This window comes from Grammomys surdaster, unplaced genomic scaffold (assembly GCF_004785775.1).
Source record: "Grammomys surdaster isolate TR1022 unplaced genomic scaffold, NIH_TR_1.0 126278, whole genome shotgun sequence".
Classification (NCBI taxonomy): Eukaryota; Metazoa; Chordata; class Mammalia; order Rodentia; family Muridae; genus Grammomys; species Grammomys surdaster.
Genome location: NW_021621078.1, coordinates 8,207,210 through 8,231,311, shown reverse-complemented (window position 1 = coordinate 8,231,311; position 24,102 = coordinate 8,207,210). Strand labels below are relative to the sequence as shown.

Below are 24,102 nucleotides of genomic sequence, written 5' to 3'. Positions count from 1 at the left end.
GAGAGAGAGAGAGAGAGAGAGAGAGAGAGAGAGAGAGAGAGAGAGAGGGAGGAGAGAGGTGTGGTGTGTGTGGTGTTTTATACAGATAGGGGAGAAACCCGTAGTGCTCAGTCAAAGTTTTTATAGTCTGTTTCTGACACTTCATGCTTATTTGCAACCTGCACATCATCCTCAATAATCCAAATACACTCTAGTTCCTTCCCTTCAGTAGAAAAGAGCCCACTCCGTGAGGAGGATACCAAGGGTCGTGATAACAAAGCTGCCTTATAACGACGCGGTCTTTTGGCAGATTCTCAATAAGAAGCAGAGGGTCATTGGGGGAGGGGAACAGTGAACGAAGGCAGTCCTAGACTAGTCTCCACCCAAGGTCACGGCGCCCGCCCAACGGGCGGCGAACTTAGGAAACGTCTCCCGGAAGCCCCGCCTCACCAGGGGGCCGAGGCTTCTCTCCTTTGAGCCCCGACGCGTTGCCTTTAAGGCTTTGGAAGAGTCACTGTATCTGTGGACTGACTACGGAGTGCTTGGTGTTTTGTCCCTCGTCGACTTCCGTGGGCAGGCCGGGCGCGAGGGCGGGGTAGGGGAGCGGCGGCGGGGTCAAAGGCTAAAGCGCGCACCACGTGGGCCGGTGACTCCGTCCTTCCCGCAGCGGCCGCGGCGCGCAGGGCACTTGGGTTAGTGGCGCGGCGTGCGGCGCGGATAGGCGAGCCGGACGCCCGCTCCCGCCATGGTCATCAAGACGGACGAGTTGCCGGCGGCCGCCCCGGCCGACAGCGCCCGGGAGCACGGCTCGCAGGCCGGCGGCAAGGGGCGGCCGAACGCGGCTGGTGAGTGGGCCGGGGGCAGGGACAGCTGGGCTAGGGCCCGGGCCGAGTCGGGCCAGAGGGCTCGGGACTCGGTGAGAACAACCGTCTTTCCTCCGCGTCAGTGTGGGCGGTGCACTGGGCCGCCCCCGCCCTGAAGGTCACCTTCACTGGCACCCCCGGCTACGGCCTGGACTTCGCACGTGGGGACCCTGGAAGGGCAGCCACGGCGGACACGCGCGCAAGATCGCGGGGACACGTGCGCGCACACGCGGTTTGATTTCAGGGTGCGCCGCCGCCGCAGACCGATGGAATCGGCGGCTCCACCCCCTCTGCGCCCCTGCTTGGGGAGCTCTTGGGGCTGGGGGCAGTGACACTTGCGGCCCAGCCTCCTTATGGTTCTCTTGTCCTAGACGTTCCTGTGCGGCAGAGCTGCAGCACTGTGAGTGAGGCTCAGTTTGGAGCTGCCCAAACTTGGACTATGGGAAGAGCGCAAGTTGGGGTGTGTGTGTTATGGGGGGGTTGTCTCAGTTCCATTCTTAGAGACAAGGGCTTAACCCCAGGTCATCAGGCTGTGGTCTCAATTCTTTTAGTTATTGGCCCCTACTTGATCTGGGGGGTGGGGTCCTGCCTATGTGTGAGTGTGTGGGCAAAGCCTAGCTGTTTGTCCGGGGAGGTGTTTGTGCCTGAACTTGATCATTAACCTGCCTTATTGCGAAAAGTGGGTCAGCCTAGAGCTGCTATTTTTTTTAAGGCAAAGGTCATTAGCGTGGAGTGGAGCTCCCAGCTCTCCCTCATGGGGGCTGTGTGGCAGTAGCTTTGGGAGTGGCAGAGGCTTGTCTAGGGGTGGGGCCTACTTCTCTTGTACTTCGCCTGTGTCCTTTCTGTTATTTTCACCAAGTCTCAGGCTCCAGCCTTGAAACTGGAAACCCCTTTTTAGGGCCTCCTCACTTTTCCCCATGACCAGACTGGTTCTTCCTACCCAGGATGTCAGTGAGTGCAGACCCACCTCTGCTCTCTACCGTAGGAGCTTGTCTCAGCTCTTTTTCATCATTCTTCCCGGCTTCAGTGAGCGGACTAGGGCTAACATGGGAGTACGGATGGGCCTGATGGGTCTAACATTTGCTAGACTGTTATCCATCGTGGTGGACTTACCTTGCCCAAGACAAGGCCTGAGCTGGACAGAAGAAGAAATGCTGAAAAGATTGTGGCTCTGAATCCATGGGCAGGCTGGGTAAGAGAAACTTGGAGCTGGCTATCTCCCCTCCATCAAAGAGATCTGAAGAGCTATGAAGCAGCTTGCCCAAGGTCATCTCGATTTCATTGCTTAGGGAAGCATTTAGATTTCCAGTTTATGGCTAGCATGCCAAACCTACCCCAGTCCAGCCTAGAGGAAGCTGAGGTGGACATGCTGGTTTATCGTGGAGGGCTTTGGTGAATGAAGCTCCCTTCTTAACTATATGCTGAGGGACTCTTGGGGGTGGGGTGGGGGTGCTGAGTTAGGATCAGAGCATAGTTCTTCATCTTGGGGACACAGGACTCTCTACTTGGTTTCTGTGTCCCAGAAAACTGGTATAGATAACTGAGACTCATTTTACGGCCAAAATGGATCTGTTCAAAAGAAGAAACATAAATGGAGCCTGTGTTGTGTTGTGTATGCCCTGCTCCCCCACCCTCTCCCGCTCCTCTGCTATATTCTGGTAAGGTTTTGGCATGGGTATCAAAGTGCAGACCCCTGACCCTTGGCCCCTATTCCTAGAGCTCTCCAGTACGTTTGAGGAGGGGAATCAAGGCAGGCAAGGGTCAGTTAGCTTAGGAATAAAGTAACATTTAGGGGTTAAGAGAACAGGCAGGTTTTTCAAGTTCACAGTGGTGTGTCAAGTTCCTTCTGCACAGGGGAGGGCTCCCTGAGTTGGGCGTGGAAACTGAAGGGGACCTGGCAGACTAGGGGGGAATTTAGGGCCTTATAAGCTCTCCAGCAGGATCTTAAAGCTCTTCTGGTTGGTGTCTGAGAAAACAGTTAACTACACTTGGACCTTGAGGTCTGGAGAAACAGGAAAGAGGCAAACAGGCTCTTCCATAAGCTGTCTCTCTGCCTCTGTCCATTTGTCTTGAAGCCCTGGGTTCAAGGATGGGGCAATGTATCTTTCGGGGTTCAACTTCCTGTTCTAGCCTCACCTGCTGATTCCTTAGCTAGGGTGTGGCCTGACCCTGATATAGTATCTAAAGACTGTCAGCCTGGAGTGGCATACAGAGGCTACTTATGGTTACTCAGACCCCTTTGTAACTCCTGCCTGTGGCCATCTCTGGCTAGTGGAGTCCCTGTCTAGGCCTATGTTGTCTTTCCACTCTGATCTCTCCTAGAGACTGTAGGAGTAAGTTAGCACATGCACTAAGTGCCGTTCAGGCAGTTGGTCCCATTCTGCAGAGGACTACCTTTTTATTTCATTTCCCTAAAGCCTAGGTCCTCAAAGGACCCCTAGGATCTGAGTGCAGGGGAGTAGAGACTTGGGTGACCTTATGGCCTTATGCACCACCTGGGCTGAGTCCTTAGGCTTCCAGGAGGAAAGCACTGCTGTTGCCTGGTCCCTTGGGGAGCATGACAATAGACTGTACTCAAAAAGTAGTACCCAGAGTTGGGTTTGGGATTCGACAGACATACCTTTTCCTAGACTTAGCTTCATTGCCTTTTGCTTCTGTGACCTTGGATACCTGACTTACAAGACTTGTGGAGCATTCGTTTCCTTGAGTGAGATGGGATAGTTGATTTGAATATGATCCTTCCGAGGAAATGGCCTGGAGTGAACACTGGCTTAATGTGACCTGGAGTGGAGACAGTGTTGGCATCCTTTAGCATTATTACCAGGCTGCCTGCTCCCCTCTCAGGATTAGGATGTGTTTTAAGAGGGGGTTAAAAGGAATGGCGCGCTGGGCGGTGGTGGCGCACGCCTTTAGTCCCAGCACTTGGGAGGCAGAGGCAGGCGGATTTCTGAGTTCGAGGCCAGCCTGGTCTACAGAGTGAGTTCCAGGACAGCCAGGACTACACAGAGAAACCCTGTCTCGAAAAACCAAAAAAAAAAAAAAACCCAAAAACAAAAAACAAATAAAAGGAATGGCGCTCTGTCTGGATCTGACCCTCCTTGCCTTAGGTCATAGTGTAAGGTTTAGAATCTGCTAGGGCTGAAGAGAAGCCAAGGGTTTGTTTAGCCATTCCTGGGAATGGAAGGACCTAGAGTGAGAGCCCTGTTCCTCTTTCCACCCCCATGCTGGTTAGTATGGATGCCAGAGCAATCCTTACTGGGCCCTGGCAACAAGTCAGAGGCCCTGCGAATGCGCCCTGGCGAGGCTGGGCATGCTGCTTCTCCACAGTGTGATGGCCTTCAGCCTCTTGCTGGCAGCTCTGTTTTTCCCCAGGGGAGACATTTGGTTTTCTCCTGGTGGCGCACAGGCTGCTGGGAAGAGAAGAGGTAGTCTGCCAGCTTCTTGGTGCAGCTTGAAGTCCTGAGGCTTGGGTGCAGTTGTCCTCTGGGAGATTGGGGGCCCATCCCCCTCTCACTAGAACCAGTGACTCTCAGGAAGAGGCCAACTGCCAGGTCACCTGCAAGGGGCAACAGAAGCCAGAGGCCTCAGCCAGTCCTGTGACCTAAGAGAAAGGCAGGGTGCTCTGTCGGGAGCTGGTGGGCAAGGAGTAGCTCTCTGATGGCCTGGGCCTGGGTCTGTGCCAGCTGTTGTCAGCAGCTGGCCGAAGCGGTCCTGCCTACCACCGGTGTAGGTGGTGGAGCTGAGGAGAGGACCCCCTTACTGAGCTCTGCTCCTGCCAGCCTGCCCCCTATGCCTTCTATCCAAAGGGGCTCAGGTACCCCAAATGCTGAGTTCCTCTGTTCCCCTAATGGCTTCGCTAGCAGTGATCCCTTTTCTGAGGTATGTGGGAAGGTGGGCCTTAGTGCTAGTAGTAGTTCTTTCCAAGGTTCTGAAGCTAGTGGGGCCTCCTGGCCCTCAGTTGTCCTTCTGCCCGACCTTGAACAGAATGAGAGGCAGGGGGAATGTGCCCTTCCTGGGGCTGCCCCAGTAGGCCTGGCCCCACTGAAACCTGAAGCCAGCTGGAGCTCCAGCCCTGAGCCGACCAGCTGCATTACCACGAGGATAGAAGCAGAGACTGGAACAAGGGACAGAGGCAGCATTGGGCCTGGGCCTGGTCAGGGGAGCTGGCTGTCTTATTGTGATGGCAGTCCTGAGACTCCAGAGTCAAGAAGAGTGCAACTACTGACTGTACCAGGTGGGCTGTGGGGCTGGGTGGACCCAGTGACTAACCAGAGAAATCACTTGTCACAAATCCTGTGATAAAGGGGCTTTCAGGTCCCCCTGGAGGAAAGAAGAGAGCCAGGATTGGCTGTCCTAGAGGAAAGGAAGCCCCTGGGGAGTGTTCTCTTAAATCTGACTACCCCAGGGTCCAAGTCCCTTGACTTAGGAAAAAGGGCTGAGGTTTACTTTGCCTTCCCCTCTAACTCCCTTGTCCTCTATTGCAAACATGCAGAACGCAGACTGTCTATTAAGGTCCAGGTTTAGCTGCCTACTGTGTACCTTCAGTGATCAAAACTGGGTCTCTGTATTGAGTGAGGGGGACTTTATAGCTCTGCCTCCATTCTCGGAGATTGCCAACTTGGAAAGTCATCATCAGGGAACTAGTAAGGGGAAGCTGCTTCTGTGTGCACCTTAGGTTGCTTTTAGCATTCCCTTCCTCTTGTCTGCTCTGTCTTTAGAGCCAGACAAAGGTTCATTTGGGGTAGGTTGTTCATTTATTTTTTCTTTTTCTTTTCTTTTCTTTTTTTTTTTTTTTTGAGGCAGGATTTCTCCACATAGCCCTGGCTGTCCAGGAACTTGCTTTGTAAACCAGGCTGGACTCAAACTCAGATCCACCTGCCTCTGCCTTCTGAGTGCTGGGATTAAAGGCGTGTCCACACTGCTATGCCATTATCCATTTCTTAAGGGCTAAGGCCTCCTTGCCTGGGGCTGCTGGGTTCTGAAAGGGATATTCTGTGTGTCATGTGGTTCTTGGATGATACTACTGGTTTGCAGAGGGTATGTTGTGGTACAGATACCATTATTGAAGGCCCATAGTGGCTAATGGCATGAGCTGGTGAACCTGAGGTTCACTTTAAACCTTCCTAGGCCTCAGTTACCTTTTTGGGGGATGAATGAGTTGGTACTATATCTGAAATCCTAAAGGTCCTATTTGCCTACTGTTAAGTTGAGGGGCACAGGAAAAGGGCTGAGGCTTCTCTCAGTGTCCCTGGAGTTGCCTATCTATTTTGAATCAGTCTACCTCCTTGAGGCCCCTGATTTGGGCCTTTGGGGTCAGGGACCCTGGAGTTGGGCTGGGCTGGGCTGACATCTAGAGCAGGGCTGTTCTGTCTGGAACAGTCCTGTTCATAGCTGGGATGGTGGGGCTACAAGCCAAGGGGGCCATTCTGGCTGACAGGTGCTGGGGCCAAGCTCTCTGTTTACCAAGTGAATATCAAGGCAAACCTGTGTTTAGCTGGAGGGTTTCTGAGAGGAGGTCCTTGGCTTTCCAGGGGTGGAGGAACATCTCTTTTGTTCCCCTTAGCACTGGTGTTGGGGTGGGGGAGTAAGGTTGTCACCTGCTCCTCTTTTCCACAGCATGCTAAGTTGGCTGCTGCGCACAAATACTAGGCTAGATTGTAGACTAACATTAATTAATTTGATATATTTTCATTGAGCTAGAGTAATGGCTGCTCCTGGAGGCAGCGATGGGGCTGGTACTTCTGCCAGCCCAGGTCATTTGGGAAGGCTCTGGATAAAGTTTATGTACCTAGAACTTAATGAGTTGGAAGGGTCAGGTGCAGGCAGGCAAATCTCTGTGAGCTCAAGGCCAGCCTGGTCTACAAATTGACTTCAGAATAGCCAGGGCTACACAGAGAAACTATGTCTTGAAAAACGAAACAAAACAAGAGTTGGAGTTTGCCCCAATGGATCAGTATATCATGGGTGATAGAATGATCCAGTAGAAGCTATAGAATAGTTCAACAGGGCTGTTTGTGTGTGTAGAGGGGGCATAATCAAGAACACAGAGGTGAGAGGAAGGCAGCTAGCAGAGCAGAGACTGGTCTTAGGTGCCCTAGAATGTTGGCCAGGCCACATTTGAGTCATCAGTGCTTTATCAGAAGGGTTCAGAAATGATGCTTTTGATGTTGAAAGCTGTACCAAGGCCATGGCTGCACAGCCCCAGGACTTAGGAATTGGTTGCAGGGAGAGAACAGGGACTGGTTTGTCCGGCATAATAGATTCTTTTCTAACAAAATGAGCCTTTGGTGCTATGTAAGTTTAAGTTATGTGTTAGTGGTAGTTGACTTGGTTGAGAAGCTTAAACCAGGCTACCACTGGCCATCTGAGCTCACAGATGGAGAGCTTTGAATCCATGTGAGAAATGAGGTAGGAGGGGCTGACGTCAGCCTATAGCTCAGGATCACTGGAGAGAATGGATCATTGGATAGAAGAGAAGGAGATGAGCAGAGGCCTTGCTGCTGGAGAAGGTTGATGTGTGCCATTGTGGCCCTGGATAGGAATCCTAACAGCTGTGGCGAGGAACAGTGCATGAAAGGGAGGGCACGGAATGTGGAAAGGAGACGGCAGTGGTTTACACGTATGCAGTGAGGGGGCTGGTCTCTAGTGGGTCTGTGGAATAGATTTACTCCCCAACTGGGTGTGTGAGATAGAAAGCCCCACCTGCCTAGCTAGGCCCATCTGACTCAGCTCTCACCTTTCCCAGATCCCCCCTCGGTCATGCTGTTGAATGGTGACTGCTCAGAGAACTTGAAGAAGGAAGAAGGGACATCTGAACCACCTAGGGAAAATGGGCTAGATGAGGGTGAGCCTGGAGATGAGACCACTGGACAGGAAGTCATTGTCATTCAGGACACAGGCTTTTCTGTGAAGATCCTGGCCCCTGGCATCGAGCCCTTTACCCTGCAGGTAAGATGGAGGAAGATGTGCTGGGGACCAGGTTTGAGTCTGCTGCTGGAGAGGAGGATGTTTGAAAGCTAAGCCTTGTCTTTATATGTGCTGGACCTGTGGGCAGGAAGCTGAGTCCTGCTTAGCAAAGTAGATGAGGCTTAAGTTCAGGTCATTGCCTTATGTCTAGAGGATAAGCACCAGCAGCCGCTGGCAAGGCCAGAGCCATTTGCTCTAGAGGCCTTAGTGTTGCTTCCCCTGCTTTTTCCATCCTCTGGTTAAGGAATTGCTCTTGGTTCCTATACATAGTTTAAGCCTGGGCCAAGCTCTATCTAGTAAGTTCATATATGTATAAGTATGTATATAAACACAGATGCAAATGAATATGGTATTCCTGGATAGAGCTTGGAATTTAACATTTAAAACTCAAAAAGTAGCAAACTGCGGGATTTATTCTAGGAACCCAGGTACTTGGCCTGGTAGCAAGGAGATATGCTCTTTCCCTACCCATATAGTTTCTTACCAGAGTGACCTTTCTCCCTGGCAGGTGTCCCCTCAGGAGATGGTGCAGGAGATACACCAGGTGCTCATGGACCGTGAGGATTCTTGCCACCGTACCTGCTTCTCACTGCACTTGGATGGCAATATGCTGGACCACTTTTCAGAGCTACGCAGTGTGGAGGGACTGCAGGAAGGTTCTGTGCTCCGAGTTGTGGAAGGTTGGTCTAGACTGAGCTGGTGGCTGCCAGAGGAGGGCCCGAGAGTTAGACCAGATATCCTAACAGACACTGATACTGTTGTCTCTGTGCTCCATCTGGTCACTTGGAGGTGGTGCTGACTTAGAAGGTGCTACTCATGCTGCTTAGGCAGTCACACTCTTTCTTTCTATTGCATGGCCCACAGTCTAAAGACTTGAGTCTCCATTTTTAAAAATCTAGCCAGTTCCAAACTAGGATTGAAATAAGCCTATCAAATTCTGAAAAGTTAAGTATTGCCTCTTTTGTAACCTGAAAAAGTTTTGTAGATCTCCTTTCTCTTGTTTGCTTTTTTTGTTTTATGTTTTGAGACAAGGTCTCATGTTGTCCTGGCTGTCCTAGAACTTTTTTTGTAGATCAGGGTAGCAACCCACCTTCCTGTGCCTCCCAAGTGCAAGGATGTTTCTTGCTCTTGACGGAAGTGTCAGGGGTTTACAGTTCTGTAGCAGCTCAGAGGGAATCCCCAGGAATGTCAGCTCATTAAGAGCAGATATGGAAACAGACCACAGTGCTTATGCCTGTAATCTCAGCATTTGGGCAGCTGAGGCAGGAGAATTGCTGTGAACTGAAAGTTTACCTGGGCTATGGAATAAAACCCTGTCTTAAAAAACCAAAAGGAAAAATAAAGGAGTAAGGGAAGTTTGGGCAAGTCTATCATAGCTGACTCTCAGCCAATTGGAGAACCACTTGTCCTTGCAGAAATGGTTAAAATTCACAAAACTCACACTATATGACAGTGTTGACTCGGGTTCTTTGGTTGTCAAGTCCTTAGACAATCCCTAAGGAGCACAAGTCTGAGGCTGTGGAGCCCTAACAACTCCACAGAACTGGAAGTATCTGAACAAAAAGCCCGTGGCTTTGATGAGTTTTCCAGGGCCTGAGTAGGCTTCAAGAGCAGATGGTAGAATGTTCTTTGCAAACAAGGATCCCACTAACAAGAAGGGGTGTATGTGTGTGTAAATCAGAAACCCAGCTTAGGTGTTATTTTGGAATTTTTGGTGGCAATTTAAGGCTGATTTTCTTTTTTTTCTTTTTTTTCTTTTTTTTTTTTTTTGGGTTTTCGAGACAAGGTTTCTCTGTGTAGCCCTGGCTGTCCTGGAACTCACTCTGTAGACCAGGCTGGCCTCGAACTCAGAAATCTGCCTGCCTCTGCCTCCCAAGTGCTGGGACTAAAGGCGTGCGCCACCACCGCCCGGCTAAGCCTGATTTTCAACTTGATATATAGAGGAACTCTTGATCCTCTGCCACAAGGGTTGGGAATCTAGTGAGCTCCCACCATAGCTGGCTGACAGGAGAATTAAAAATGGGAACCCTAATTGGAAATTTCAGGGTTTGGGGATGTGGCCCAGCAGTTAAGGGCATTTTCTCTTCCACTGGACCTGTCTTCAGTTCCCATCACCTACATCAGGCATTTCACAATAACCAGAAGTCTAGTTTCAGGGGTTCCGATGCCCTCTTCTGGCCTCCATGGGCACTCCACTCCCCATATGGCATACAGTAACACAGAAACAGGCAGAGTCACCCACACTTAATTAAAAAGTAAAAACTTGAGCAGACATGGTGATCTCTCGGTGTCTACTGTTGGCACTTAGAGGCTGGGACTTGAGGATCACTGTTAGATCTAGGCTATCCAGGGCCACGTGACCCTGTCTTAAGCTTTGTCACTTTGTCTCCACCCTGCAAAAACAAAAAAATGGAAGTTTTAAGCTACCCTAGCAGCTGTAGATTCAGCTTAATTCTACAACTTTCCAGTACTCCAGAGCTGTAAGGAGAGAAGGCTGGATACATGGCTCTCTGCCTGTGATCCCTGTGATCTCAGGGGGTGCTGAGGCAGCTATAGCACTGTGAGGTGAAGGGTAGTCTGTGTTACGTAACTCTAAGGTAGCAGGAACTTAAAGACCTTGTCTTCTCTTTTCAACCAACCAGCCCTCCCAACCCCATGAAAACACCGCAAATTGCAAGTCAGGTTATTCTAATAGGGTCTTAGTAATGCTTTCCCCTCCTTCTGGCAGAGCCTTACACGGTTCGTGAGGCCCGAATCCACGTGCGCCATGTCCGAGACCTCCTCAAGAGCTTGGACCCATCTGATGCCTTCAATGGAGTTGACTGTAACTCCTTGTCCTTCCTGAGTGTCTTCACTGATGGTGACTTAGGAGGTGCGGGGAAAAATTGGCACTTGGACTTGTACAGAGGGACAAAGGCCTGAAGGGCTGGGGAGTGGTGGGTTGCTGAAGTCAAGGCAAGCCAGGGACACATTAAGTAACAGAAATAGTTGATTCCTGGCTGACCACCAGCCTTGGGTTCCTCAGACAGTGGGAAGCGGAAGAAAGGCTTGGAGATGGACCCCATTGACTGCACACCACCTGAGTATATCCTGCCAGGGAGCCGGGAACGGCCTCTGTGTCCCCTGCAGCCCCAGAACCGTGACTGGAAGGTAAGACTTTAGAAGCATCAAGGAAGTAAAACGCTGGTGGGAGGATCCTAAAAGTCCTGTCTCCTCATGTTTGGCCATTTGTGCAGCCCCTGCAGTGTCTGAAAGTGCTCACCATGAGTGGCTGGAACCCACCTCCTGGAAACCGCAAAATGCACGGGGACCTCATGTACCTGTTTGTCATCACTGCTGAGGACCGGCAAGTCAGCATCACTGCATCTACGAGAGGCTTCTACCTCAATCAGTAAGTCTCTGCTGCTGGTCTTTCACGTGCCATGGCATGTCCCCATATTCTGAGTCTAGTGACAAATACTTACGGCACCTGCTTAGTGACTCCTCTCCTTGCAGGTCCACAGCTTACCACTTCAACCCCAAGCCTGCCAGCCCCCGCTTCCTCAGCCATTCCCTAGTAGAACTGCTCAACCAGATCAGCCCAACCTTCAAAAAGAACTTTGCTGTGCTGCAGAAGAAAAGGTAGCACCTTTGCCACCGTGCCCTGCCTTGCCTCCAGTCACAGGCTGGACCCCCACACCAGCACCTCTCCTGAAGAAATGGTGTCCCGGTGCCTGAGAGTCCCTGGTTCAAGGGGGCAACAGCCCTGGGAGAGGTGCCCGTTTGCTGTGTCTGACTTCGGGTTGGCCTCTGTGGGTAGGAGATGCCAGAGCAGTGAGGGCCTCAGAGAAGAGGAGCTCACAACTGGGCACTGAGCTTGGAGGGGTGTCCCACCTTCCATTCCCCTGCCTGCCACAGGGTCCAGCGACACCCGTTCGAGAGGATCGCCACCCCGTTCCAGGTGTACAGCTGGACAGCCCCCCAGGCGGAGCATGCCATGGACTGTGTGCGTGCTGAGGACGCCTACACCTCGAGGCTGGGCTATGAGGAGCACATTCCTGGACAGGTGCTACCCAGACCCGCCCTTCCTTCCTGCCAGGCTCCTATGCACCTCCCAGTAGGCTCCCTCTGATCTCTAGGGGCCTGTCCACAGGGAAGTGGAAGAAAGGGCTAGCCCAGAGCAGGTCAGGAGATATAGGCTGAGCCTGCCTCTGCCTCCCTGGTCCCTCCACAGACCCGGGACTGGAATGAAGAGCTGCAGACTACAAGGGAGCTGCCCCGCAAGAACCTGCCTGAGCGGTTGCTTCGAGAAAGAGCCATATTCAAGGTGACTGCAGCCTTAAGCCTCCCTGTCACTGGACTTTGGGGTAAAGAGAAAACTAGAGGCTGGCACTAGCCTACCTTTGTTGGCAACACTGGAGAGGGACTTGCAGAGTATGTCAACTTCCTGCCTCCCAGAAAACAACCTCAGATTTTTGCTATGGCTTCACTGAGGATCTTGAGACTATAGAATGGGAAGTAACCTATCTTTCTTGGCCATCTTCATGTCCTCCATGATCACATGGTGCTCTCACTAAGCCACAGGCGCACTGCTGGGATGCTTCTGGAGCAGTAGCACATTGATAAAATGTGTGTGCACATGCATGGTGGATGTGGGTGTAAGTGTGGGACAGGGCAGTCAGTTTGAGGCAGGTCTCTCCTTTTACTGTAGGTAGGTCCAGGGATTGAAGTGATGTAGTTAGACTTGGTGGCAGGGACTTTTACCTGCTCAACCATCTCATTTGGCCCTGCATATTCCCTTTTGTTCCTGATTGGGTTTTTTTCCAATCAGTAGAATTGTTGAGGTCTCAATATGTTTTTAAGAAATGGTACTGTTGCCCATTTCTAAATATGAAAAAACTGAGGCAAGGGTTCCTTGGTTCCCAGGGCCTGGCTTCCTTTACCATCTAGGTAAGTTGGGCCAGGATAGGATGTACCTTGGTGCTCTCACCCTCCAAACCTTGGCCTCCCCAGGTGCACAGTGATTTCACAGCGGCAGCCACAAGGGGCGCCATGGCAGTTATTGATGGCAATGTGATGGCCATCAACCCCAGCGAGGAGACCAAGATGCAGATGTTCATCTGGAACAACATCTTCTTTAGCCTGGGCTTTGATGTCCGGGACCACTACAAAGACTTTGGTGGGGACGTAGCAGCCTATGTCGCACCCACCAATGACCTGAATGGTGTTCGCACATACAATGCCGTGGATGTAGAAGGGCTGTATACACTGGGTACAGTGGTAGTGGATTACCGTGGCTACCGAGTCACAGCTCAGTCCATCATCCCTGGTATCCTGGAACGGGACCAGGAGCAGAGTGTCATCTATGGCTCCATTGACTTTGGCAAGACAGTGGTGTCACACCCACGCTATCTGGAGCTGTTGGAGCGCACCAGTCGGCCCCTCAAGATCCTGCGTCACCGAGTGCTCAACGACCGAAACGAGGAGGTGGAGCTCTGCTCCTCGGTCGAGTGTAAGGGCATTATTGGCAATGATGGGCGCCACTACATCCTTGACCTACTGCGCACTTTCCCACCGGACCTCAACTTTCTTCCTGTGCCTGGTGAAGAGCTGCCTGAGGAGTGCTCTCGAGCTGGCTTCCCCCGAACCCATCGACACAAGCTGTGCTGTTTGCGCCAGGAGCTAGTGGATGCTTTTGTGGAGCACAGGTGAGGAGTGGCTTCTGTTGGTCTAGACTGACAGGGAAGCTGGCTCGGGATCGTCTGTTCTGAGGGAAATCCTGGAAGGGAGAAACTCCAACCTGCTTCCTAGAGTCCGGTTATAAATCTCAGCCTTTGTCTGCCTCAGATCTCCAGATGTAGAAACACAGGGCCTCTGTCAATTGTAGACTAGCAAGTGGCTAAACCAGTGTCTCCAGCAAAGTGGTCCTCGGCTTTTAAGGAGTATTTGGGATCTCCTGAGGTGGTTTAAAATGCCAGTCAGTGCAGATGTGGAGCTGGGAGCAGCAGGAGCTGGGAGGTGTTCAGTGAGAGTGCTTACGACAAGGCGGGTAATCAGCATGCATCTCACCCCACCACTGCGGGAGAGGGCAGACACAGGACCTCGTAAGAGCTTGCTAGCTGCTGTGTAGTGCACATTCAGTGAGAGGTTCTGTCTCGAGGGAGGTGGAGGGTAATAGAGCAGGACAGCTGATGGCTTCCTGTGGCTTCCCTATGCACATAAACACACCCATATAAAGACACAGAGTCGGGCATGGTGGGGCACACCTTTAGTCCTGGCACTCAGGAGGTAGAGGCAGGCGGATCTCTTAAGAGTTAGAAGCCAGCCGGGCGGTGGTGGCGCACACCTTTAATCCCAGCACTTGGGAGGCAGAGGCAGGCGGATTTCTGAGTTCGAGAGTTCGAGGCTAGCCTGGTCTACAGAGTGAGTTCCAGGACAGCCAGGGCTATTCAGAGAAACCCTGTCTCCAAACCCTGCCCCCCCCCCAAAAAAAAAAGAGTTAGAAGCCAAGTCAGGTCTACACTGAGAAACCGTGTCTCTAATAAATGTGTTACTATAGTTTAATGACAGGGAGAAGTACAGGGCTGGGAAGTGGGGCTTCAGAGTGCTGGGCTGCTGGCACTGACTGCCCATCTGCTGTCTCTCACCTCATGAACTCTTTCCGGGTGCCATGGTATTCCTCTTCTTCACTGCTGAGAGCCCTGCTCTAGAGTCTCTCCCCTCCCCGTATGCCCTAGCTCTCTTCTAACTTGAGGACAGTTTAGTGGGGTTTTGTTTATTTGCTTTTTTTACACAGGGTCTTTCTGTGTAGCAAAAGCTGGCCTGGAACTCACTGTCTCGGCCTCCCTAGTGCTGGCTGGGATTACAGATGTGCAACATTACACTTTGGTTTTACTCTGACCTCTCTAGTGGGTTGCTAGCCTGGCAAGGCATTCGTTCACACTCACATGCCGACAGGACAGACTGTCCCTATGCTAAAGGGATAGTGTTCCCAGTACCAACATTTTGGCAAGACCTGGAGCCTGGGCCTGCCTTTTTGTTTGTTTTGTTTTGCCTTTTGGTTTTCAAGACAGGGTTTCTCTGGAACTCATTCTGAAGACCAGGCTGGCCTTGAACTCAGAGATCTATCTGCCTCCTGCCTCCTGCCTCCTGCCTCCTGCCTCCTGCCTCCTGCCTCCTGCCTCCTCCCTCCTCCCTCCTGCCTCCTGCCTCCTCTTGCCTCCTGCCTCCTCTTGCCTCCTGCCTCCTCTTGCCTCCTGCCTCCTGCCTCCTGCCTCCTGCCTCCTGCTTCCCCAGTTCTGAGATTAAAAGTATATGGTGATACCTGTCTGGCTTTTTTTTTTTAAGGGTTAATTGTTATAGTTGTGTGTGTGAATGTTTTGCCTACATGTATGTGTACCACATGTATGCCCATTTCCTGTAAAGGTTACAAGAGGGCATTGGACTCTCTGGAACTGAAGTACAGATAGTTACGAGCCACAATGTCAGTACTGGAAATTGAATCTGTAAGAATAGCAAGTGCTCTTAACCACTGGACAGCCTGGCTCCAATCTCTGCAGCCCCCTGCTTCATCATGCCTACTTTGCCGCTTGTAGGTACCTTCTCTTCATGAAGCTGGCTGCCTTACAGTTGATGCAGCAGAAGGCCAGCAAGGTGGAGACCTCCACCTCCCTGGAGAATGGTGGCCCGCCCTCCTCAGCAGAGACCAAATCTGAAGACTCAATAGGACCTGAGGCAGGATGTGAGGAGGAGGGCAGCAGTGTGAGTGGCCTCGCCAAGGTGAAGGAGCTGGCAGAGACCGTCGCCTCAGATGATGGCACAGGTGGGGTTGCTGTGCTTGTTTGAAGAGCTCAAGCTGGTCCTGGCAGCTTAGCCATGGGTGGCTCATGATCTCTGAGAGAGGCAGGCAGCCATCCCTAGAGTGGGTTGGGCAAGAGGCTCACAGTAGCACAGCTCTACCTCCTACCCTCACACATCTCCACAGTAGACCCTCGAAGCCGAGAGGTGATCCGCAACGCCTGCAAGGCTGTTGGCTCCATCAGCAGCACAGCCTTTGATATTCGCTTCAATCCTGACATCTTCTCCCCAGGTAAGTAAGAAGGGATAATCAGTGAGTGAACCCCGCAACCAAACTCAGAGCATCATGGCATGTACTTGGGCTCTTCAGCAGCAGAAGGCTGCCCCCCTGATGTCATCTGCCTGGCTCAAGCCTTCCTGCTCTGTCTCCCCAGGGGTTCGGTTTCCTGAGTCCTGCCAGGATGAAGTTCGGGACCAAAAGCAGCTATTGAAAGATGCAGCTGCCTTCTTGCTCTCCTGCCAGATCCCTGGTTTGGTGAGGGAGGGGCTGAAAGGATGGGTTGGGGCTGCCATAGGGGCTGTTGCAGACCTTGGGGCCTCATGCTTCTTGGTCTCTAGATCACCTTCTAGAAGGTCTATAGAACCTTCTTACAGCTGCAGCATTAGCCTTAGTTAGCATTAAAGGAGGCATCAGACATAGATATGGCCTGCCCTGCCAAGGCTGAGATTCTAGTCCTTTGGGGCTCACATAGCAGGGTCCTAGTATTTCCTGCCCAGCTGATTCTACTAGCTTTCTGCCTATGCTCCTGAAGAATGACAGGCTTAATTCCTCTTAGCCATATATTCCTGGGTCCAGTGCCATTTTTGCCTCAGGTTGTGAGTCTCTCAGGTTAACTGGAGTAATGCTGTGGTTTCTCCCCACATGACCAGATGACCCTGTGCCACCTGTGAGACTCAGGTCTTTACCCAAGAGGTCAGGCTGCTTCCCAGTGACAGGGTCACTCTTCCTGTTCCCTTTTGCTTTTGTAGAAGGCAGAAATAGGTTCCTGTGCCTTTTTCACACCTTATCTCCTCTCCACATGGAAGCTGGGACTTTAGTTCTGTTCTTCTTTTAGGGAAGACCCAGAGGGGTGGGGGCAAAGGGCTGGGGCTGGTCTTGACCTGATGCAGCTTCACAGGTAAAAGATTGCACAGAGTATGCTGTGCTGCCCATGGACGGGGCCACACTGGCTGAGGTGATGCGCCAGCGTGGCATCAACATGCGATACTTGGGCAAGGTGCTGGATCTGGTGCTACGGAGCCCAGCCCGTGACCAGCTGGACCACATTTATGTGAGTGGGACTTGGCCTGGGAGGTAGTGGCAGCTGGAGGCCTGGAACCTACCCGAGACTTAACTTCTTTAACTCCCCAGAAAATCGGCATTGGAGAGCTCATCACACGCTCCGCCAAGCATATCTTCAAGACTTATCTGCAGGTGCCACACTCTTTCCCAACTTGGTGGGACCTCCCTGGGTGGCATGGGGCCTGGAGAAGAGCCCTGGGTGGGGTCTTAGGACCATCCTGACTTCAACCAAAACTTGGCTCAGGGAGTGGAGCTCTCAGGCCTCTCAGCTGCCATCAGCCACTTCCTGAACTGTTTCCTGAGCTCTTATCCTAACCCTGTGGCCCACCTGCCTGCCGATGAGCTGCTCTCCAAGAAAAGGAACAAGAGGAGGAAAAACCGGCCTCCAGGAGCTGCAGACAACACTGCCTGGGCTGTGATGACCCCCCAAGAGCTCTGGAAGAACATATGCCAGGAGGCCAAGAACTACTTTGACTTCACTCTTGAGTGGTATGGGCACAGGGGGCAGAGTAGGGCAGCATCTAGGGCCTGTGGTCTAAGAGCAGTGGAGTGAAGACAGCAGGCAAACAGGCATAGTTATGTGGGACCAGTGTGGGGGAGGGGGCTGGCTGTGAGGCTTAATGCTGAGCAGTGGATAGCAGTGGTTACGGGCTCTGGAGTTGAGCAGCTGTCCGGAGTGGCAGGTGGGTGCAGGGCTGCTCAGCTCCTGCTCCTGCCCCTAGTGATTCTGTGGACCAGGCTGTGGAAACCTACGGGCTGCAGAAGATAACACTGCTGCGGGAGATCTCACTGAAAACCGGGATCCAGGTGGGCCCTCCTTTTCAGCCTGGACCACAAAGCAGGGATGAAGGGAGCTTTCTTGGGATGGTAGACTGGGAGGTACTGTTCTTGTGTCCAAGGCTAAGACTTTGGGTGTTGGGCCCTGTCCCCAGATTCTGCTGAAGGAATACAGCTTTGACAGCCGCCACAAGCCTGCCTTCACTGAGGAAGATGTGCTCAATATCTTTCCTGTGGTCAAGCATGTCAACCCCAAAGCATCGGATGCCTTCCACTTTTTCCAGAGTGGACAGGCCAAAGTACAGCAGGGTGCGTGGCACTGTGGGCTGGGGGAAATGGGAGTGTCTCTTGCCCAGTCCTGACCTTGCCACCCGGCTGCCTCGTAGGCTTCCTGAAGGAAGGCTGTGAGCTCATCAATGAGGCTCTGAACCTGTTCAATAATGTTTATGGAGCCATGCATGTGGAGATCTGTGCCTGTTTGCGTCTTCTGGCCCGCCTCCACTACATCATGGGTGATTATGCTGAGGTGTGTAGGCTCTGGCACTTCTGGCTGTCACGTCTTAGTTGGGGCTGCATGAAAGGTCTAGGGACCCCGCCATCACCTCCTTGTTAAAACAGGGAGAATGTTCTCCCTTGGGTTGCCATGTAGGGAGCAAGTGGCATCCAGAGAGCTCCAAAGTTCTTGTTCCATGAGCTCATCAACTGTTCGATTGCTGTCCTTGGGAGAACTCAGTAGCTGCCTGTGCTCTGTAAGGTGCATGGGAATCAGCTCAGGGGTGGAGGCCGTCGAGCCTACAGCACAATGCCTGGCCTTCGAGTGACTATGGGAAGACCAACCAATGGTCTCCTGTTTTCTTTGGTGTTCTATGGTTGTCCTCCAGCTATCTTGATGGCCCCTAGGCTCTCAGTATGCTTTGGGCCCCCTGCTTTCCCAATCAGGCTGTCCTAGGAAAGCTTTTTAGAAGTCACTACATTTTCAGATGGTTGATTTTGCATAGGCTTTGTTGGGGAAGAAGATGTAGAATGATGAGAGTTTCAGACAGTCTCTGTGGTGAAGACCTCCAGGTCCCAGCAGCCGTTATTATCCTGCTGCCTGTGTGCAAAGGATAGAAATTGCAGGCTGGCCCATGCTGTGTGGGGCTGCTCAGTTGGGAAGCAGTGCTCACCTGAGATGGGTACCATCTCTTACCAGGCCCTCAGCAATCAACAGAAGGCTGTGCTGATGAGTGAGCGGGTGATGGGCATTGAGCACCCCAACACCATCCAGGAATATGTGAGTAGCCATGCTGGGGTTGGTGTGTAGGTGTGGGTGCCTGAGGTTGCCCTGACCCACCTACCCCACCCACAGATGCACCTGGCCCTGTACTGCTTTGCCAGCAGCCAGCTGTCCACAGCCCTGAGCCTCCTGTACCGTGCCCGCTACCTCATGCTGCTTGTGTTTGGGGAGGACCACCCTGAGATGGCATTATTGGATGTGAGTGTTGGGGAGGAGAGTGCGGGCGAACAGACCATGGATGAACTTTGTGCAGCCTTTGGAGGAGCTGACTTCCTTCCTTCCTTATTTTCCAGAACAACATTGGGCTGGTGCTGCATGGCGTAATGGAGTATGATCTGTCCCTGCGCTTCCTGGAGAATGCACTGGCTGTCACTACCAAGTACCATGGGCCCAAGGCCCTTAAGGTGGCTCTCAGGTGAGGCAGTGCTGGCTAAGGCCCCCTAGCAAACTCTTGGAGACACAGAGAATGTGGTTGGGAAGAGACCCAGTTTTGTCTTACACAGTTCAGAAAAGTTCTTTGAAGCTCTCCCTGTGCTCGGTGCCCTTTTCTTAAGTAATTCATCAGGAGCTCCCGGGAGGGATCTAGTCCTCGCGTGGGCTCCACTTCTTGTCTCTTTGACACCATATATTCTGTTCCTCCCAGCCACCACCTTGTCGCCCGGGTTTATGAGAGCAAAGCTGAGTTTCGTTCAGCCCTCCAGCATGAGAAGGAAGGTTACACCATCTACAAGACTCAGGTGGGCCTCGGCAGGGGCTGAGAAGGTTGAGCCTGTGGCTGTCCATGTAGCCTTGATCTCCCCTTGCTTTGGCTCTTGTCTTTTATAGCTAGGTGAGGACCATGAGAAAACCAAGGAGAGCTCTGAGTACCTCAAGTGCCTGACCCAGCAGGCTGTGGCCCTGCAGCGCACCATGAATGAGATCTACCGTAATGGCTCCAGTGCCAATATCCCACCCCTCAAGGTATGGGCCTAGGCTGAGTGGGGGGCTGCAGGGCCTTAGCCTCTTGCTAGGCCACACTAACCTGGCCTTCCCCAACACCCTCAGTTCACAGCTCCCAGCATGGCCAGTGTCCTGGAGCAGCTCAATGTCATCAATGGCATCCTCTTCATTCCTCTCAGGTGAGAGCCCTGACAGTCAGCCTTAGGTTCTGTTTAAGTTATATGTGCAGAGCTCAAGACTTGAAAAGCACATGGCCTGTAGTAAGGTTAGGTTCTTTGTGATTCCTCCCAGACACTGTGCAATCCAAGAGAGATAGAGCTCTAGTGTTTTATTTTCCTTTATTTTTGTTTTGGTTTCGTTGTTTTTGTTTTGTTGTTTGTCTGTTCTGAGACAGTTTCTCTGTATAACAGCTTTGGCTGTCCTGGAACTCACTGAGTAGACCAGGTGGTTTCGAACTCACAAAGAACCGCCTGCCTCTGTCTTCCAAGTGCTGGGATTAAAGACACGTGCCACCATAGCCTGACCATTTATTTTATGACAGACTTCAGTGCTAACCCAAGCTAACCATGACCTCATTATGTAGCCCAGGCCAGCCTCAGATTTGTAGCAATCCTGCTTCAGTCTTTAGGGTCTGAGTGAGCTGGCCTCAAGCACACGAGCCTCTTGCTTCCGTTCTTCAAGTGTTAGGATCACAGTTGATGTGTGTGTCACTACCTGGTTTCTTTTAAGTTTGTAGCATACCTTGTTCAGATTTCTTTTTTTTTTTTTTCTTGTTTTGTTTTAGAAAAGATCTCATGTAGCCCAGGTTTTCCTCAAAACTAGCTATGTAGCTGAGAATGACCTTGAGTTCCTGTTTCTGTTTTCCAAGTATAGAGATTCCAGGCTGGGCTGTCGTACCTGGCTGGGCCTCTGTTTTCCATTATCTTGGTGATCTTTCACTTCCAGTGCATATGACGTGGCTGTATTCTGGCTCTCTGCTTTTCCAGTGCAGGGCTATACCTTGTCAGCTAGTTTTTTGAAAACTCCCTACAATTCTTGCAGATTGCTTTGAAATTACCTCCCTCCTGCATGTGGGAGATGCTGATGGTGGGCCAGCTGGCAATGAGAGGGAGCACCCTTGTCCTGTGTGCTGCCTTTGGTCTGCTATAGGAGCGTTTGAGAGCAGACTGAACTTAGGTGTAGGGAAGGCACACTCTCACCACATTCTATGTCAGGTGTAGGCAGCACTCCACCTCTACAAGGGGCACCTGTTCCATACACCTCCACGGTCTCCAGTGGCAGTGGACTGGGAGCTACAGGGTGGCAGAGGGTCCAGGCTACTCTGACTCCACCTCCTCCTAATGTGCAGCCAAAAAGACTTGGAAAACCTGAAGGCAGAGGTGGCACGGCGACACCAGCTCCAGGAAGCCAGCAGAAACAGGGATAAGGCTGAAGAACCCGTGGCTACTGAGCCTGAGCCAGAGAGAGCCCTGGAGGACATAGGCTCCCCTCAGACTGCCAAGGAAGATCCTTCTTCCCTGAACTTACAGGGATAAAATAAAGGAGAGAAAGATGGACAGTCCAGCAGCCCCATTACCCGGTGATGCAGACAGATTCCAGGAGAATTCTGGAGGCATGCCCTGCAGATTGGGAGAGGAAGCTAGTCCTCCACTTTCTACCCCCACCTCACCCCACCATCTGCCTGGGGCCCTGCCCTGGCCTGCCTGCCCCTAAAAGATGGTTTTGCACTGGTTAAATGAATATTCAAAGCAGAGGCCTAATTGAAGACACGAAAGTGATGTGTGTAGGCATCTGTTCCAGCTGGGGGGCAAGTGCCTTCCCAGCATCAAGCAGATGCGTGTGTGTCCATGCCTGTGGATGTCTTGCTCCGTCCTTCCTGATGTACATACATAGCCCAGTCAGTTCTGAGTGGATGACGTGCAGATGCAATTTCTCAGGTCATTTATATGTTTGACATTATGGCTGCTGCTTTTGTTGCCACTACCCCTGGGTCCAGCCTGGCTTAAAGTCCAGGTTTAAGCCAAAAAAGATGGGGGCTTTCATGTTTCCTGGGAGGGGGAGCCAGATATCTAGTAGGGTACAAGGTGAGACCTGCAGTGGCTTTACTGTGATTGGGCCTGGCCTACCTATAGCCTCAGGGGGAAGGGAAGGGGCCAGCAGTGGTGGACCCCACACATCCATGTGCCTGGCCTTGGCCAAGCAGGAGAGGAGGTCCTGCCACAGGCTTTGACTTGCCTCCCTGCTCCCTGTACCCAAGGTGAGCATAACCTTGGGGGCCAACAGTCTGAATGTATCTTTCTCCCCATTTAACCTGAGCTGCCTAATGCACAGTTGGGTAAGGGGTGGGGACCCAGGGCTGAATTGTGGATCCCAGGGAAAGTGCCATGCACAGAAGTGACTGTCACCTCTGTGGAGCCTGGCTCTTTCTTGGTCTTTGCCATATAAGCACTTATACAAAGAAGCTCTGGGCTGTTGGGGCTCCTACTGCCTTGGCTGCCCTCTCCCCTCCCTGCCTGTGTCGCTTCTCTTTGTCTGCTGTCCCTGAAAGAGATGGCCACCCTTTGAGCCTGAGGGAGCTGTTTTAGGCAGAGCCTCTACTTGGGGCTTTTCTGGAGCTGCTGATGGATAGTATCTGTCCAGGGACCTTGTTTCAAAGGGAATGGGCATGGGCCAGCAAGGCATCCCCACAGCTATCAAGAACGTTTTCTTGTTTTTAAACCATCACGTCTTCATTTCACATTGGAATAAAGTGAGTTTTTGAAACCTGCTGCCCCAGCCTTCCCTGTGTGCTCTGTGGGATGTGTTCCTATTGCTTGAGAGCAGCTGTCAGAAGTACTGCTGGGAGGTAATTATGTATGTACTGGGTCAAAATCATCATCAAGCTCAAGTCACTCACATGGAAGGGGTGCCACTCCAGTTGTTCGGCTGGGCCCTACACAGGAAAGGCTGCAGTGAGGGATGTGTGGAAGAGGGACTGACGGCAAGTTTCATATTCTTTTGTGCATTTCAGATTCTGAACATCTCACTAGCTAGGCTTGTGCCTTATTCCCTTCTCTTGTAGCTGGTACATAGGGTTTGGCAAATAGACAAGAGGAGTGCTGGTTTTGTAATAGAGTGTAAGAGCCAGCTTATGTAGGGCTAGTGAAGTGGAAGGAAGAGGTAGGTGGCCAACTAGTAGACTTGTCGCAATGGTGGCTCCTAAACAGCAGACCTCATGTGTGCTTGAAGATGCTTCATTATGCTCAGGGATTCCAAAGTCCTAGAATCACATTTGATAGTCTGACTTTATGAAAAATACCAGCCCTTTAGCCGGGCGGTGGTGGCACACGCCTTTAATCCCAGCACTTGGGAGGCAGAGGCAGGCGGATTTCTGAGTTTGAGGCCAGCCTGGTCTACAGAGTGAGTTCCAGGACAGCCAGAACTACACAGAGAAACCCTGTCTCGAAAAACCAAAAAAAAGAAAAAAATACCAGCCCTAATTTGTGGTCCTTTTTTCTTAAGCAGGTGGGAGAAAGATGTTTCTGATCTTGGCACTAAGTAACATCCATAAGTACCTACCAATGATTTTGACCATTTAAGCCTACTGTATATTCTCCCTTTATAAATTGATCATTTGGGGCTGGAGAGATGGCTCAGCGGTTAAGAGCACTGACTGCTCTTCCAGAGGTCCTGAGTTCAAATCCCAGCAACCACATGGTGGCTCACAACCATCCGTAATGAGATTCGATGCCCTCTTCTGGTGTGTCTGAAGACAGCTACAGTGTACTCATAAATAAAATAAATAAATAAATCTTAAAAAATAAATAAATAAATAAATTGATCATTTGAGGCAAGGTCTCTTAGAGCAAGATTGGCCTTAAAATCCCTTTTAGGCCGAGCGTGACTTTGAATTCCAGGTTACGAGTGTGCACGTAATACCTGGCTCATTTTGTTCTAAACGTGTTTTCTGACTTGCTGGACACACTACTTCTGGAAAGGGATATCACACAAAGTTGAGGCTGCTGTGCATGACTTTAATTACCTTTATAATTTAATCAGGTGCTTACAAGTCACCCTAAAGGCCCAATTTTCTTAGTTGGTTCCCTTAAGCATATTAGTGCTATTAAATTCCTTTGTAAAGTATTGTGGGGTGGGAGAGAGGGCTCCGATGTTAAAAACTTTGGCTGTTCTCCAGAACCACCCAG

General features: G+C 51.6%; 1 protein-coding gene across 4 annotated transcripts; it reads left to right on the top strand.

Annotated features, from left to right (window-relative positions):
• Nucleotides 1–624: 624 nt before the first annotated feature.
• Nucleotides 625–23,586, top strand: Cluh (clustered mitochondria homolog). 4 transcript variants are annotated; one of them, XM_028759228.1, is made up of 26 exons: nucleotides 625–824; nucleotides 7,588–7,790; nucleotides 8,317–8,488; nucleotides 10,537–10,680; nucleotides 10,834–10,958; nucleotides 11,045–11,199; nucleotides 11,304–11,429; nucleotides 11,706–11,853; nucleotides 12,022–12,114; nucleotides 12,801–13,495; nucleotides 15,383–15,609; nucleotides 15,772–15,876; nucleotides 16,019–16,119; nucleotides 16,763–16,915; nucleotides 16,996–17,058; nucleotides 17,171–17,415; nucleotides 17,649–17,733; nucleotides 17,859–18,012; nucleotides 18,090–18,229; nucleotides 18,896–18,976; nucleotides 19,052–19,177; nucleotides 19,273–19,394; nucleotides 19,623–19,716; nucleotides 19,805–19,939; nucleotides 20,024–20,097; nucleotides 23,423–23,586. In XM_028759228.1, exons 1-26 carry the CDS (start codon nucleotides 725–727, stop codon nucleotides 23,457–23,459), a joined length of 3,903 nt encoding a protein of 1,300 aa, XP_028615061.1. In that variant the 5' UTR covers nucleotides 625–724; the 3' UTR covers nucleotides 23,460–23,586. The 4 variants fall into 4 exon arrangements, with proteins under 4 accessions (XP_028615061.1, XP_028615059.1, XP_028615058.1 ...); XM_028759226.1 differs by lacking the exon at nucleotides 23,423–23,586 and adding an exon at nucleotides 21,267–22,686 and having other exon boundaries at nucleotides 15,775–15,876; XM_028759225.1 differs by lacking the exon at nucleotides 23,423–23,586 and adding an exon at nucleotides 21,267–22,686.
• Nucleotides 23,587–24,102: the final 516 nt, after the last annotated feature.

What these genes read in the sequence shown, in the direction of transcription:
- Cluh (XM_028759225.1), top strand. Translation starts at nt 725, where the DNA reads ATGGTCATCAAGACGGACGAGTTGCCGGCGGCCGCCCCGGCCGACAGC. An exon ending in TCTTCAAGACTTATCTGCAG is followed by an intron (nt 17,059 to 17,170) that starts GTGCCACACTCT and finishes AACTTGGCTCAG; the next exon opens with GGAGTGGAGCTCTCAGGCCT. An exon ending in TCATGGGTGATTATGCTGAG is followed by an intron (nt 18,230 to 18,895) that starts GTGTGTAGGCTC and finishes ATCTCTTACCAG; the next exon opens with GCCCTCAGCAATCAACAGAA.